This window comes from Mugil cephalus, chromosome 22, assembly GCF_022458985.1.
Source record: "Mugil cephalus isolate CIBA_MC_2020 chromosome 22, CIBA_Mcephalus_1.1, whole genome shotgun sequence".
Taxonomy (NCBI): Eukaryota; Metazoa; Chordata; class Actinopteri; order Mugiliformes; family Mugilidae; genus Mugil; species Mugil cephalus.
The window spans coordinates 10619648-10636013 of NC_061791.1; the positions used below are offsets into that span (position 1 = coordinate 10619648).

Consider the following 16366-nt stretch of genomic DNA (forward strand, 5'->3'; position numbering starts at 1 on the left):
AGAACGTGCTCTCACTGTTTCTATAGGTCCGTCTTTCAGAATAGTAGCTATGTATGTTTAACCCGTCAGGTGCTGTTTTGTGGGTTCAAGTATCAACCATGTCCAACCATGTCCACATCAACAAGTCTGATGTGGAAATACCTTTCAGAAGAATCCTTTGATTGCAATTCAAGACACTTGAAACCAAGCCGTGGCGCGCTGACATTTTAAAGGCTAAGATTAATTTGTCACTATTCGAAACGAAGCCTCTCGAGAAAGCTTGCTTCCCACAGTAAGTCAGACCAGCTCCATCAATGTGTGGTGAACACATCCACAGACATTTATTGTTACGACAATGCATAATTCACAGCGTTTTGGCTCACATCAGATTCTCATTTTTCATCCAGAGTGTAGCAGCAAAGGCAGAGGGGCACAAAGGATGAAACACTCTTTAAAAGACTCTTTTAATAACGTATTACTGTCTTTTGAAAGAAATGTGGGAAACATTTTATCAGCAGAGAAGCCTGAGAGAGCATTTAGATAAATTACAACACAAAGACCAGTAGTTCCAACAGTAACAAAACTGATATGAAACCTCATTTTGTTTTGTTCAGGATGACATGTTTGAAGCCAGTAGATGTTTTTTGTTTTTGTTTTTTTTAGTTTTAACTAACAGTCATATGAATGCCTGGAGTAGTTCTGGTCATTTTAAAAACACTCCCATAGCATCTGAAGATATTATGACACCAGCTGAAGCACAAAGCCGTCAAACTGGTTGACTGTAACTTTCCCACTAAACACTGATCACACTCATCATCACTGCCTCTTCCTGGAAAACGTGTTCTCTTAAGTCACAAAAAACACTGAATTGATTTTTCCAATACTTCCTAATAACTGACCAAACTTCATCAATCCCAAGGTTCTCAGATCTTTTCAGAGGCCTCGCTGGCGGTAATCCAGATTCAAGCATTTTTTTTTCTTCCACTTTTCTTCATCAACATTCATGACAATGAAAGTGTCCTTCAGTCTTTTTCTTGTCAGCAACACGTCTTCTTCTCTGGTGTGGTGTAGGCGGTAGCACTGCCACTGACGGGCCGAGAGTTGGTCCTGAGCAGGGTTCGAGGAGCGTTACTGCTATCCGCCTCCCCCTGCTGGACAATAAGGCCATTACGAGTCAGTAGCTCCCTGGCCATCATTATGAAGGCTTCTTCCACATTCTGACTCTCCTGGACAGAAAAAAAATAAATAAATTTAAATCACAGTTATAACCAACTGCCACGTTGTTGCCCCTGTGTTTCCTGTGCTTCACTACACTCTATACCTTTGCAGATGTTTCCAGAGCAGCTAGGATGCCTCGCTCTTTCGCTAGGTTGCAGGCTTCTTCGAACCGTACATGGCGGTCCTCCTCCAGGTCACATTTGTTACCTGTGTGGAGACAACCAGGAGGAACCTGAGAGACGTATAGACAATACAGCAAGTTCTGCTAACGCTATGATCAGCGCTCCTGATCCACCGAACATACTAAGGCAAACATGAGATAACACAAGTTAAATACTAGCAATCGTAATGTGTTAGAGGTCATTTTATTAAAATGGATTGGATTATTCCTTGAATTGTAAGTTTAAATTTCACACCAGCTGAAGTTTACAAGGAGAATAAATTCAATCAAGTCCAAAACATTAACAGCACAATCAGTCTGTGTGTAAATGTGACTGAAATACAGTCAGTGGAAAGACAGTGACTAAAATAAAGTGGTCAGTCAGTTTTGATATTGTGCATGACAACATAGACTACACGGCATTTAGTTTTGTAGTTTTTGCATTTAATTGAGTTTTTGTGTGTGAAATAAGACATCACACACTCACCTATGAGGACCAGGACTACGTTGTGTGTAAATGTGACTGAAATACAGTCAGTGGAAAGACAGTGACTAAAATAAAGTGGTCAGTCAGTTTTGATATTGTGCATGACAACATAGACTACACGGCATTTAGTTTTGTAGTTTTTGCATTTAATTGAGTTTTTGTGTGTGAAATAAGACATCACACACTCACCTATGAGGACCAGGACTACGTTGGCCGCTCCGTACTGCTCCACCTCGTGAATCCAGTGTTTCACTGACTCAAAGGTCGATCGGCGGGTGATGTCATAGGTGATCAAGGCGCCGTGGGCACTGCGGTAGTAGCTCTGAGTGATGGTACGAAACCTCTCCTGACCCGCCGTGTCCCACACCTGGATCTGTTGCGCACGCACACAACAACGATTAAAAATGAAAGAAAGGAAGCTGAAGTACTAGACTCAAAACAGGGCAATTATCACCAGATAAAGTCAAATCAATGGGGTAATCTATCCCTGCTGTGGGATAAATTAAAGGATTATCTTATTTTAAAGAATTATGGTAACCCTCCCTGACCTAAATGTAATGTTTGTACTCAAACCATGTCAAACCAGTTTTAAAAATGACCCTACAAGGGCAACACGTCCCCACAATGTTTACATCTACGGTGGGTCATGTCATGTGTGCAGCTGAAATAGTGTTTCAGGACTGATCCCTTGCTCTCCCCTCGCGCAAACTCCCCGAGGATGTAACAGACAACGTTAGCATGGTAACGACTGTCATAGCGATTAGTCCGACTCAGCAGCTCAACCTATTTGCTCTCAGTGTTTGATCTCTGTCGACTTTTCATGCACCCCAAAACCGGATGAAATCGAAAAATATAGCTTAGAAATGAAATATAAGCTAATATCGTTACTCTGACAGGCCTTTTCCTGCTTTATTGTACATTATAATCAAAATATGTAAGGGTTAAGTGGCACTTTACGTTAAGTAATAAAGTCTTTTCTTTAGGAATGTCTGTTTTTCCTTTGCAGAGTGTTTTCAAGTTGGATGTCATCACTCAGAAATGCAGAAGTAAAACCTACCAAATATCAAGTGGCTTAACTGTAAGCCCCCAGACGTTATTTGGGTTCGAAACGGTGAAACGTGAGTTATGACTTGTTTGAATTCCCAGTTCTTTACAGGTCCGAGATAACATAAATCCCCTGCAGCTTGAAAGTGATGTGCAGATTTATAACAGAAACGGTTCCTAGATGCTTAAATGTAACTAAAATTCTGCCTGTAAACACCTCCCGGGACACGAAGAATCCGGCAAGGGAAGATAAAACAGATATCTGGAATATAGTTCATATGATTTGTATCATCCAGTCGTCTGTCTTGTCCACAAAACAATACAGCTGCTACAGGTGCTTTTGTGTTGAGCGACGGTTGCTGCTTTCCCCTTTGGCTATAACAGACAAAGCTAAAAAGATGGAAGTGATAGCAACTGAAGGACGTTGAGAAATGAGTGAGTAAAGGGAGTTGTTTTTTTTTTTTGACCTTTCTAGGCACCCTTAGCACTCCGTACTCCAGCGCATTCACGACATACCACCCAAACAATAACTTCCTTATCGGCCACAATGACGGCACACAGAAGTGACTCCAACTTTATTTCTGTCGGCACATTAGCCGGAGCAGAGAAACCTGAACAACAGGTCATTCATGCGAGCCGCCGGTCTGACTGGTTTTGGAGTCTCCCTGGCACGGTGTAACTGAAGGACGCCTCACTGTAACGTCATTCGCTCCCAGACTGAGAGACATCCTTCACAAGTCATGCTGATAATAAGTCACAAACCGGCTAAAACCTCAAGTTATTGTCAGCTGATTGCAGATCAGAGTATTGAGCCATATCAGAGTATTGAGATCTAATACTTGGTTTATCACTCACAGAGGTCATTTATATCCAATAGTATAACTCCTCTTGATATAATTCAGTGAATTGATGCAATCTGGACCCACACCCATTCAATAAGATTAGAATCAGAGTAAAGTAACAAGGACAAACAAAAAAAAAAAGCAAACACACATCAAATGAGGCCTGAATCTACTTCCCACTACGGTTTCTTCTCCAGAAAGATCTGCACATGGCTGTTTTGTTGTCATTTTGACATTGGTACCTCAACACATACATGAACTTCCTTCAGCATCCCCTATTTTAGAGCCCACCGGACGCACCCTCCACCATCCTCCACGAACTAACCTTCACTTTCTTCCCCTCGATATCCACCGTTCGTACGGTGAAGTCCACCCCGATGGTGTTCTGCTGCTTCTCAGAGAAAACCCCTGACTTGAAATTCTGAACCACGCAGGTCTTCCCCACGTTTGAGTCTCCTATGAGGATGATCTTAAACAGGAAATCAAAAGAGTCATCGTGCTCCGCTCCCGGGCTTTGCATGGTGGAGCAATGTGCGTCCCTTTTTCCGTGGACGAACGAGAGTGATCCTTTGTTGGAATGCTCGGCCTTCGGGTTTAAGAGATGATGGGTTATCTTTATGGTTGAGTGGAGGCTGCGTCACGAGATAGAAAATGGACGCCAAAATAATGCTGGGATGAAAAGTTTGATCCAGCTCAACAAAAGGGCTATACGGTTTCCAGCAGAAGAAAAAAAAGCCAGTTGGGTTAGATTTCCAGCAGCAGAGTAGATTTAGTTAAATTAGTCAATGTGGAGCTTGTAAAACCAGTTTAGCGTTTGTCAAGATGTTAAACAGATCTCTTTCAAAGGTTAGGCACTTCTGGACAACCCATTTTTCTTTTCAAGATATAATGTAATTGATCTAAAATGAATGGTTTGTGGATAAAAGCTCTGGAAGTCATCCGTTGCTAAATATCCCCAGACAGTTCAACCTCTCCCTGCCCTCCTGGTCTTTTTTTCAGCAGGACAAAACTCCCTCAGTTCTGCTTCTCCTTTCAACTCCTTCTCAAGTGTTGACCCACTTTGCGGCCTAAAGCAAAACACAGCACGGACACACATCCCATCCTCTTCGTACTCCTGCGCAGCAGCCTCTGCTCATCAAAGGGAACTTCCTTTAAATCGAAGATGCTCGTCCATAATCCAGCTTGCCGTCTATTCCACCTGCTGCTCTTTCACACACACACACGTGTCAGTATGTTTCCTCCCCCTGACTCCGTCCCTCACGTAGATTCTTTCTCTCATCAGCTTGAACCTTCCTCCCTTCCTGACTAATGCAGCAGTTTGTTACGTCTCTTCCTCTCTTCACAACACTTGTGGTAACAATAGAAACCCGCCCTACCTGTTCTGGGCAGGTAACCCAGCCCCATGACTCCTATTGGATCCTGGGAAATGAAGTCAGTCTGCTTGGGAGCTCATTTAAAGGGGTAGTCAGTGTATTACTATAACTGACGGCGACTGGCACATCTCTAGTGCAGCAGCTGAGAATGGCCGTCTAAGTATTTAATTGTGTGCCATATTTATTTGTTTTATTTACCTTTCTAGGCTCTCCTTAAAGCTTCCAGACTCCATTGACAAAAACTGCCATTTTACCATGCAAAACTCAGGAGTTGCTGATTTACTGTGGTGTGACTTTTGTCTTTTAACATGTTAATTTTGATCCAAACCAATGCCTTAACACACCAGAGTTGCACAATAGAACACAGACTAACCAACTAAGTAATTAATAGAGCAATTGTAGGGCAGTTTGTGCCGTATGGTAGAATTAGTGTTTTTGCCAATGGAGTCTGGTCGTAGAAAAAGAGTGGCGCTCATACAGTTCCATTCAAAGAAAAATTTTCATACACAGAGAATTACTGTTCAAAGTAAATTGGTGTAACTAAACAAGTACAGTAGTTCAAAATGGACAGCAAATCTTTTCATTTTCACATTCTTTTGACCATTTGCTTTTTTTAAAATATTGCATTAAATAAATGATACACGTTCATGTAAAAAGTAGAAATTGTAAAAATAAGACAGAATAAATATCATGTTAAAATATTGTTTGTTTGTTTGTTTTACCTCAAAGTGTGCAAATGTTATTTTCACACTCATTTTATTTGTGTACCCTGACACTTCGTTTAAACTATATTGAATAATTGCTCATTTTGAGACCCAAGCTCTGCCACTTTAAGAGCTGCTTTTAGAGACACAATATCAGATAAATTATCAATAAATGCTCAAAGCATTTCTTTAAAACCGGATTTGGTCCATGCTCCTAAGACCATGTACAAAACGCGAGTACTGCGCGTTAAATCTCCAGATTCTAGTATTCCCGAGCGCACCTGAACGCGACACAGCCTCCTCATCCTGCACATCACAGTGACGTCCTGTGCGGATACATTGGATGGATGTCCTCTTAATGCTACGGTACCGGACCCAGCAGCCTTAATATTTCCTCTATGTAAAAGGGCGTTTGGAAGCCTGGGAGAGCAGCAGCGGCAGCATGCAGCGGAGCGCAGTGGTCGTGGTGGCGGACAAAACGAGCCTGAAGAGGCCGTTTATTTTTGTAAATTCCGTGCATATGGTAGGTAAATTCCAATGAATGCCTTTAAAGGCAGGAGGCCCGTTTGATTCATTTTTCTCGGATGGGACGCAGTCGATTGTCTTTAGCCAATCCAAACAAGATTGGTTCTGGTTTATTTTAGACTTACTGTGGCATCCTTTAAAAAAAGAAAAAAAAAATCTGGCAATGCCTTCAGTAGATTTTGTTTTCGTTTAGATGTTTTAGGGCAGAGGTGATGAGAAAAAAAATGAGATGGGACGGCATCGTGGTTGTTATTTTTTACATTTACAGAGAATAATGAACCCTTTCCTTCACCTCATCCTCCAAGATGCCCTGTAATATTCTTCTTATGCTAACAATGTGATGTCAGTATGTTCCAGATGCAGTACAGGCCTTGTTTTGTTTTGGCTGTGATATTCCATTGTATTGAAATCAATGACTTCTCCTTTAAGGAGTGAGACCTACCAAAGACGCCTTTAAATAACATTTCCTGTTATTAATCTACAATATTTATTCCGTTCCTCCTCTGCAGCCCTCAGCACTTCATCCTCATTTTCTGTGTTTCTTTCTCCTAAGGCGCTATGCTTCTTCATGCTGACAATGGCAATAGCTTGGCACCGAGACCCTATACAAACTGGCAAAGTAAGACAGTTTTTTTTTGTGTGTGTGTGTGTTCACCCCCCTTCCTTCTTCTATTTTCTGGATGGAAATAGTTTGAGAGGCAGATCAGATTTATTGGAGGCAGAAATAACTTCTATTCTGGTCAGGCTTCAAATAAGTCAGCTGGGGAATTATTAATGCATGAGTCCACCACTATCAATATTTCCCTGAACGCCTTAGATCAGCGTATACTTATATAGTCTTTTTCTCTGGGAGAGCTGCACTCAGGCCCTCACACGTTGGGAAGACTGTTGAAGTGTCCTTGGGCAAGTGAATCATCTTCCCTTCCGTAGCCGTGACCTTTGACCTCTTTTGCAGGCTGCCACGCTATCTTGGCAATACATCCTTGACAATAAAAAAAATAATAATAATGTTACGTAATTGATGATCTCGGGGCACGGATATCCTAATTCTTATATGCTGGTTCTTTTAGGTTCGGTTTGGGCTATTTTAGGATGTTAAGCAGGAATTTGCAGCTGATTCGACTCCATTTTTTTCCCTCTCCAGATTGTGTCCAGCGTTTCTGTAATGGCAATGCTCTCAGTGATCGGTGTCATTGGAGCCTGTAGGGGAAAAAGATGGTGTTTGATTCTGGTAAAAAAATTAAAAAAATAGAAAAATCTGTAGGAACATTTCTTTTTTACTTCTTTTCAAGGCATTTACAATCACACCATGTTTTCTCTTTTCTTATCCATGTGTGCAGTATGCATCTGGGATGGCAATAGCCAGTCAAACAATAATTGTGAGAACAGCACTAAGTTACCAGGATGTTTATGAGGTATTTGCATGCTTTCGTTTTTAAAAACACAAATACATACTATTCAGTTTGACCTAAGTCACCTGAAGCTTTGTACAAAGAACAGATATCAATGCACTTTGTCTCTCCTCAGAAGCGAGTGGCCCGTGAGGAGGCCAAGCTGCTCTCCATGATGCCACTCAGTGGAATAAGCAAAGCCAACAGGACGCTGTTGTACAGAATTCAAGAGGAAGTGAGCAACTATTATTTATTTCTATTCACGGATTTATTTTAGTTTTATCATCAGGAACCACTTATTTTTCGAAGTGCAGTTCAGTTGGAAGTGAAATTACTGGATGTGGCCCCGGATAATTTAGGTTTTAGATAAGAAACACAACTCAAATTCAAACCCCACAAGAACCTCATTGTTATATTTCAGTGAAGACACCATTACTGCACTATGTTATACAGTTTGTTCTGCAACAGTGGTTCTCAACTGGCCTGGCTTCTGGACCCAACATCACCCCTTAATGACAAGCTGTGACCCAAATCAACCAAGAAAATGTTCAACTTCTCAAAATTATTGAATGGAAATATCACGAAAAACAAAGCTTTAAAAAAAAACTTTTTTCCCCTGACCACAAAAATTGTTAGTCATGCAGATGATGAAGTGTAACACTGTGATATATCACAAAAGATTTAATCCATTTGGTTATTATTCTTCATTTTATTTCAGTTCAGTATTTCAAGTTGTGAAACTACTCTTCCCACAATGCTTTGACAACAGGAAGTGAACTGCAGCATTGCCATGCGTTTAGTTGCTTAGTGGCGGCATACGATTGGCACAACTTCCATCATTAAACAAACTCATAATTCACACGCACCATTTATTTCTGGTGTCAAAAAGACAAAGCCTGTACAGGAGTGCCCAGACTAGCTGATGACTTCCTCCTTCTTGTTTGCAGTGAGCATAGTGTGGAAAGTTTAGCTCGCTAAAACAACCAAAAAGACATAACAAAGAAGTCTCAAACAGAATTAAGGTAACTCAAATCATGGCTTTTCTTTTTGCCCACATAACTCAAGGCAGAAAAATGTTGGCGCCTATATTTTAGACTGAAAGCTGAAAAATACTGAAAAGACAGAAGAAACAAAGGAAATAGTAAATTGAGATGCGATATTAGAAAAGGAGAACAGAGAAAAGAAGGCAAAACCCCTCTAAAATGAACACACAAGTCACACAACTGCCCATGTGGCCATCAAACAAGAATAAGCTGACACACCTGCAGCCTATGTAGTCTTGGGGGCGGGGCTAGGCACGTGGGCGTGTCTTATCTTAAAGAAATATTCCCCTGCTGTGCCGTAACCATTCCCATTAGTCCAGCCATTTTAATTCAAATGTGACAGTTGATGGGAAAATAATATACTGGATTAACAGTATTTTGGTGCGTTTTGTGTGTGTGTGTGTCTGTGTGTAACCTCCAGTTTGAATGCTGTGGTCTTATTGAGGGCTACAAAGACTGGGGCGCTTCCATCCCTGCTTCCTGTAACTGCCAATATCCAGGAAAATGTGTAAGTATCTCAGCTCTCACTGTTGCTCAGAACATTGACAACAGTCAACGTACGTATTGCTGTAGATGGGGCACTGGAGAGTACACTTTCAAGGCAAGTTCATTTTTTATTATACTGGCTCCCCCTAACCTTCTACCACAGCACAAATGTGAAAGCGATGAACTATGCAGCTGAGCCGAGTAAACACTAAATGACCAGTGATATCAATAAAAGGCTCAAATTACCCCATGCGACATGGACAACATAGAGACAAAGACAAATGACACCTAAATGTTACAAGGTGACGGTTACATTAAGTGCACAACATTCCATGAAATCTATAAAGTCTATACACAAACATGCACATTTACTTTTAATCCCTAGTGTTTGTTGGTGATTAGATTCCCTGTGCAGGCAGAGACTTTGGTTGTTGATGCCAGATGGGCTGGTCTGAGTATTTCAGAAACTGCTGATCTGCTGGGATTTTCTACACACAACCATCTCTAGGGTTCACAGAGAATGGTCTGAAAAAGAGAAAATATCCAGTGAGCAGCAGTTGTGTGGATGAAAATGCCTCGTTGATGTGAGAGGTCAGAAGAGAATGGACAGACTAGTTAGAGATGATAGAAAGGCAACATTAACTCAAATAACCACTGGTTACAACCAAGGAATGTAGAAGACCATCTCTGAACACACAACACGTTGAACCTTGAAGAAGATGGGCTACAGCAGCAGAAGACCACACTGGGTGCCACTCCTTTCAGCTAAGAACAGGAAACTGAGACTACAGTTCACACATGTTCACCCACACTGGACAATAGAAGATAAGAAAAACGTTGCCTGGTCTGATGAGCACTTTGGGCTCCTTAGAACAAACTGAGCATGGTTTAAATGCCACAGCTTACCTGAGTATTCTTGCTGACCATGTCCATCCCTTTATGAGCAGCTCTTGCTTTCAAGTTTCAATACCACCTGGTTAGATTACTGTAAAAGTTCCACTTCATTCCCCAGCACTAACAACCCCACGTTATGTATGTTCATAATTTAGAGCCGTGGTTTAAAGTTTTTGGTTGATTCTCTTACTAATTATAATGCGGGATAAGACGTCAGAGGGCCAGCCAGAGGATGAAAAATAAAAAGGTCAAGATAAAGGCTCTTTCATTTTGGCACTGCAGAGGGCCTGAATATTCAGTTCAGGATCATTTAATCCACACACAAAGTAGGCTGAAGCATTCAATCAGCGGTTTGTTTTGAGCTAGAGCCCATTTGCGCTGAGTGTTTGCTGTCTCCTGCTTGCCCCCGGCCCGATTACAACAATTGTTTTGGTTCGAAAAGCCATTAGAAAGGATTAATGGAGATTATCAAATGAGGAGTTTTCTATTCGCTCCGCAGCGTGAAGCACGATGATACAGTTAAGTGTCGCTTCAGTGCGGTCTGGCAGCTGAATTCCAGCAGGATAATGCACCATGTCACAAAGCTCATATCATCTGAAACTGGTTTCTTGAACATGACAATGAGTTCATTTTACTCCAATTGCCTCCACAGTCACCAGATCTCAATCCAATAGAGCACCTTTGGGATGTGGTGGAACGGGAGATTGGCATCATAGATGCGTGATGCTGTCATGTCAATATGGACCAAAATCTCTGAGGAATGTTTCCAACACCTTGTTGAGAGTATGCCACGAAGAATTAAGACAGTTCTGAAGGCAAAAGGGTTCAACCTTTTACTAGCTAGTGTACCTAATAAAGCCTCCGGTGAGTGTATATTGGTGAACACATAAGTATAAATGCAGCACTTGGAACCACTGCTTTAAATCGTTTAGTTTAGTTAAAATGTTACCTTGCAAGCACATTTCTCAACTTTTGCCTTAAAAATTGCAGGTTTCTAGGATGAGCTTCCTAGTCTTGATGACTGTCGGCCATTGCAATTGATTGACACCGTAAAGTGCATTTGTCCACTTCACGGAAGACAAACGTAATGACCCCATTTAAATGTCAATAAAAAATGTATTTGGTGTTACTGTAGTGTGTTACTTTGTGGCAAGTGGCAACACTGAGAACTAGTGAGGCGAGGATGAGCTGTGAGTCTGTCTACACATCAGGCCAATGAAGCTGGCAAGTCATGAATGATCTTGGATGGCTAAAATCTATGAACACAAATGAATGAAAATGTCACGTCACATGGGGGGCATTTTGTCGTTTTCAACAGATTCGACTACGGGGCAGTGCCACGCTTGGAGCTCCAAAGAACCAGTATGTTTATCAAGAGGTAAAAAGAAAAACTCATTGAGCCCACACCACGAAGCAGTAGCTGCGTTTCAGTTACCCCTAGAAATGCACATAACCTAAATATCGCAATAAGAAAAATGGTAATGGAAATGCCTATATTTCGAAGAATAAAAAAACACACTTTTACTGGAGATGAGGCAGGGGGTCATGTGACCGGTTCATTTGAACCCCATCAAATTATGGGATATTGGTAGAGCAGACTTTCCAAAGCTTTATCGAAACTTCAGGAGTATCGCTTTTATTTAGCGAAAAACTGTAATGGAAACGCAGCTAGTGTTAAAAGAAATTGTTTTACAGTGCACCTGGATCAGTTACAATATATATCACTGTACGTTGTTGTTGTTTTTTTTTTGTTTTTTTACAGCCTTGCCTACCGATCTATGTTTCCGAACTGAAGCGTGCATTCTCACTGGTGATGGCAATACAGTTTGGAAGTGGAGTGTTTTGGGTATGTCGTTTTATTTCTTACACATTCATGTGTTAGGTGGAACTTTGAACATCAGTTCCACCCTCAATGGCTTTATTATGTTAAACAAATTCAGCATGGAGAACAGTGCATTGATATATTTGTCTACTGTCCATCTTCCATCCCCAGATGGTTCTACTTGTCATGAGCATCAAACTAATAGGACAAATAAGAAGGAAACAGGAGTTCTTGGCTCTTCTCCAGTCCAACAGATACGTTCCCGGTGCTTTCTAGTCACCTACCTGACACTTCCGGTTACTCACAAGCATACCTGGTTTGAATTTGCACATAAAGCTGTATAACCATAAGCTGACTATTTTGTGCTATAGCAGAATATGTTATGATTTTCTACATGTTAATGCATGTAACTGATGTTTAAACAATAATCCACACGCACAGTCAATTTCAAACTACTATTGTTTGCCTTACTGCTGTAAAGAAAAAAAAGCATTTTAATGAGATTAACCAATCTTTAATAATCATAACTTTTTCACATTCCTTTGCCACATCTAAATAATTGTGTTACAACTCATCCATTTTATTTAAGTAACATATCCTGGCAATGTTTTATTTGCAACAAGAGTTTTCTTGTTTTGAATATATGCTGTTATTATTCATATCCATTTCTATCACACCTGGAGAGGCCAGTTAGTATTTATAGAGAAAGATGTTCATTTAATTACATTTGTGTCATTGAAAACCAACAGAAAAATAATTATTTTACATTAGGGGCACAACAGTTTAATGGGTTTAAAGTGTTAATTGTGAAGATTTTCATTTTTAAAAAATGCTTGATAAGTCACTATCTGTAGCCAAAAGAGGTACAATTCTTATATAGTATAGAGGGTATGCATTGATGTCACTGCTGCTTGGGCCCACGCCCCCCTGAGTGGCAAAAACATGGTGAAATGTATCAGTAAATACAGCGAGACCTGGAAAAATGTGGATCAGATCAAATTAAGGACAACTGGACTCAACAATGATCCATACAAACTAGTGTAGGTTTGGAAAAGCGTATTAGCCTCAGTTTCAGTTAGTTTAAGTTAATTTTAGGTCATTTCAGTTATGATAAATGTAGCTAAGTAAAAGATGGTAACGCAAAGAGCTTTACTGAGAAGTAACATTAGCCTTATAATACTGTAGCGTCCGAGGACTGATTGCAAATATTCTGTTTATTGTTTTATTGTTGAAACTGAAACAGTTACTGTGTACCATAACTAAGCCAAAACAACATCGACGAACTTCTGACAGCTTTCCAGGACGTAACTTAAGAAGTAAGGTATGACTTCATCAAAAAAGTGCAGCATAAATTAATGTTAACTGACACAAATTGTGAACCACAACACCAGGGTTCTCTGTCTGGATTCTAGTTGTTTCTTAGTAATTCCAAAAACGATCCATTTACTTCTCTTTTCTTTGGCTTTCGACTGCTTTTCAAATCTGTTGGTACAGTCAATGGCACAGCAGCTCTTCACGATTTTCTTTTATCTAGTTCTACAGTTTAGATGGTATTAGAGCCTATGATTCAAGCTAATGTGGCTAATCTCTATGCTCAGCTCTCACTTTTTGTCAGTGGCTGTAACCATGGAGTCTTCTGTAGCTGTGATGTCACGTGCATACCCTCTATAAAGCGGTACAAACTCTTCTGTAACATTATTCATAGCTTTCCTGAAGACCGGTTTTGAAGCTCAGAGTGGTGAGTCTGGCCGTCGCCATCTTAACAATGTATGAACTCTCACCTCACGAGTTCCAGCACCGTTAATTATGCATCATTTTAACGGAGGACTTCAATAAAAATTCACCCCGGTGCAGGTTTCACAACGAATTGACTTTAGTTTGTACGAGGCTGTAAACATGTGTATTTGTTCTCTAAAGTTGGGAATTTTAACATTGAGGGCTATGATGATTGACTCACTTTTGGAGCCAGCAACATAGGTTGCCAGGAACACCCTTAATTATTCCTAATTTGAATTAAAAAAAAAAAAGAATGTGCTATAATTTAGATTGGTAATTTCCATTAAAAAAATCACCCCTGTACAACTGTTATGAATGGAAACGTTAGTAAAAAGTAAGCTTTTGGAGCCTCCAACGGCCATTTGAGGTACTGCAATTTCTGGCAACTGGCTTCAATTTCCAGCCTGGTTACTGCTTGTTGGCAACATTTAAAATCATAAGCCATCCATAGTCATGTGGTACTAAAGACCCTCCAGAGAGGGTGGGCGGAGCTAACATGACACACTTGTATACTTAAATTCATCTGTGGGTAAAAGATCGTATGTTATTACCTTGGAAAACAAGCAAGAGTCTGATGTCTTTTCTAATACTATTAATTAGGCGTGGGTGAACTGTCAACTGAGGACAAAGTGTGATTCACCTGCAGCTACCACTTATCGCCATCAGTGTCGCCAAAAAACAACATGGAGATCTTCAATATTGACACTTTGACTTAACGCTTCATCTGGATTTATATTTAAATATTACTACTAAGCACATGTTGAATTTTTGGCATTAGCTCAACCAATAATCTTTAAGAAAATATTATTAATAACCTTTATGTAGCACCTTTCTTATCCAGTGTTTACAAGGATTGAAGTATAATCATTTATTTATCAATGTATTTTCTTGGGTAAATAATCAGGTTAGACAAAGGAATGAGTCGCATCTCTCACTGGGACATCAGAATGTCTTGATGCCTTGTTATGCACTTTGTATAGCTGAAAAATAATTACCGCAATTCAGTTTTTTCTTAAAGCACACTCAGCGAGTAAACAGTACTCGATCATATCGACAAAGACGAGAGGGCATTCTGTTTTGTTGCACACGCAGTAGACATGCAGTAATCCTCACATTTTAAATTCAAGGTCTGGAGAAATTATGGCAGAAGGTGCAATAAGATTGTGAGAGGCTCTTGTAGGAAACTGAGTCATCGATGTTCTTGCAGAGACTGTAATGCTCCAACTCATGCCACTCTCACCAAAGAAGCCTTTCATGCCACGTCACTTCTCGTATAACTTGCTGCATGAGCTGCCTGCAGTTGAAACGTCTCCTTGACCAACACATTGTCAAATGAACTTCATCTGAAACAGCAGATCCAGTGTCTACCTGTGCACTTTAACCATTAATGCCTATTCTACAGTATGTTATGTGCAAAAGTACGGTGTTTTTATTTCTGTCACACACTATTTTTATTTATTTACTGGATGTAATATTTTGTAAATAGCAGGAATAAAAATGTGATTCTTGTTTTTTTGTCTTCATTTTATTTTAAAGTTATTACTTAGTGTGTAGAAACTTTTAGGAGAACAGCGCTGAGACAGTGAAGAAGCAGTTGACAAAATCTTTTTTTTATTATTTTGTGTTATTATGTTTTTATACAGTTTTAATTAGGTTAATTTTTGTTTTTCAGAATTCTATGAGGAGAGAAGTACTGTAATTTTATGTACTACTTGTTATAATACGAGTATTGCCTTTTTTGCTCCATAGCAATTATTTATGGTAGTAACCTCGACCAAACCCATGTGTCATCAGCATAATGTACTTATATAAAACGAACACAGTAGTAACAGGAGGAACTTGTTTTACCTACTCAAGCATCATCAGATGACTAGATGTGTGAAATATTCAGGTTCAATTTGTAGAACATTTTCTTTAATTCGTGAGGTACCAGTGGAGGATTTAGCCCCTTGTAAAACATCTGGGAAGTTTTGAGTGAACTTACATTTCAGGTTTGAAAGGTTGGGAGCCACTAGTAATATAACATTTTCTATTTAAATAAGAATCAGCTTCATTCGACTCACACATGTTGGTGGTTCCACGATTACCGTGAATCATATTAAAGACAGATTTTTCTTAATAGTCAAGCTTTTAAATGACATTTTAAAGTGTAGAACTGTTTAGGCTGTGTGGTATGAAGCCCTGATGTTTACATTTTGTGGTTCCAAAGAACCTGTCAAACCAGTAATGCACAAACAGCTTAATATGCATTACAATTTCTCATTCAGATGAAACTGTGAGAAGAAAAGAACCCAAAAGAGTTGAACCCTTCGTCTTTCTTTTTTTTTTTTTAAATACACAAACACAGTTTGCATACAGTTTTACAAAATATAACACAGAGAATATGAAAAGTACCCATACTTTTCATACTTTTGTGTACTTGTGTTATTCTGGCTCTTTCTTGACTTTACTAAATTTCCAAGTAGCAGCCAAAAGGGCAAAGGAAGAAATCAGACGTCCTTTGCAGCATCTGTCTGTGAGAGCCCTCTAGGTGTCCACGTTTTCTCCAGAACTTTGGACCCTTTGAACCAGTTGACACAGGACGATACACAACACAACTGACAGCACCTAAACAACAGCGGG

At 40.0% G+C, this 16366-nt stretch overlaps 2 protein-coding genes across 3 annotated transcripts; one reads left to right on the forward strand and one right to left on the reverse strand.

Annotated features, from left to right (window-relative positions):
* Positions 1-293: 293 nt before the first annotated feature.
* On the reverse strand, positions 294-5063 carry LOC124999715 (ras-related protein Rab-19-like). Its single transcript, XM_047574696.1, has 4 exons — positions 4056-5063; positions 2034-2217; positions 1301-1404; positions 294-1205 (listed from the first exon to the last, which is right to left on the reverse strand). The coding sequence occupies exons 1-4, from the start codon at positions 4248-4250 to the stop codon at positions 1017-1019; spliced, it is 672 nt and encodes a 223-aa protein (XP_047430652.1). The 5' UTR covers positions 4251-5063; the 3' UTR covers positions 294-1016.
* A 1036-nt stretch (positions 5064-6099) lies between these two features.
* LOC125000149 (tetraspanin-8-like) lies at positions 6100-12977 on the forward strand. Of its 2 annotated transcripts, none has more exons than XM_047575544.1 (9): positions 6100-6330; positions 6886-6951; positions 7477-7563; positions 7673-7747; positions 7863-7958; positions 9188-9274; positions 11465-11524; positions 11909-11992; positions 12140-12977. In XM_047575544.1, exons 1-9 carry the CDS (start codon positions 6250-6252, stop codon positions 12242-12244), a joined length of 741 nt encoding a protein of 246 aa, XP_047431500.1. In that variant the 5' UTR covers positions 6100-6249; the 3' UTR covers positions 12245-12977. The 2 variants fall into 2 exon arrangements, with proteins under 2 accessions (XP_047431500.1, XP_047431499.1); XM_047575543.1 differs by having other exon boundaries at positions 6101-6330; positions 7860-7958.
* Positions 12978-16366: the final 3389 nt, after the last annotated feature.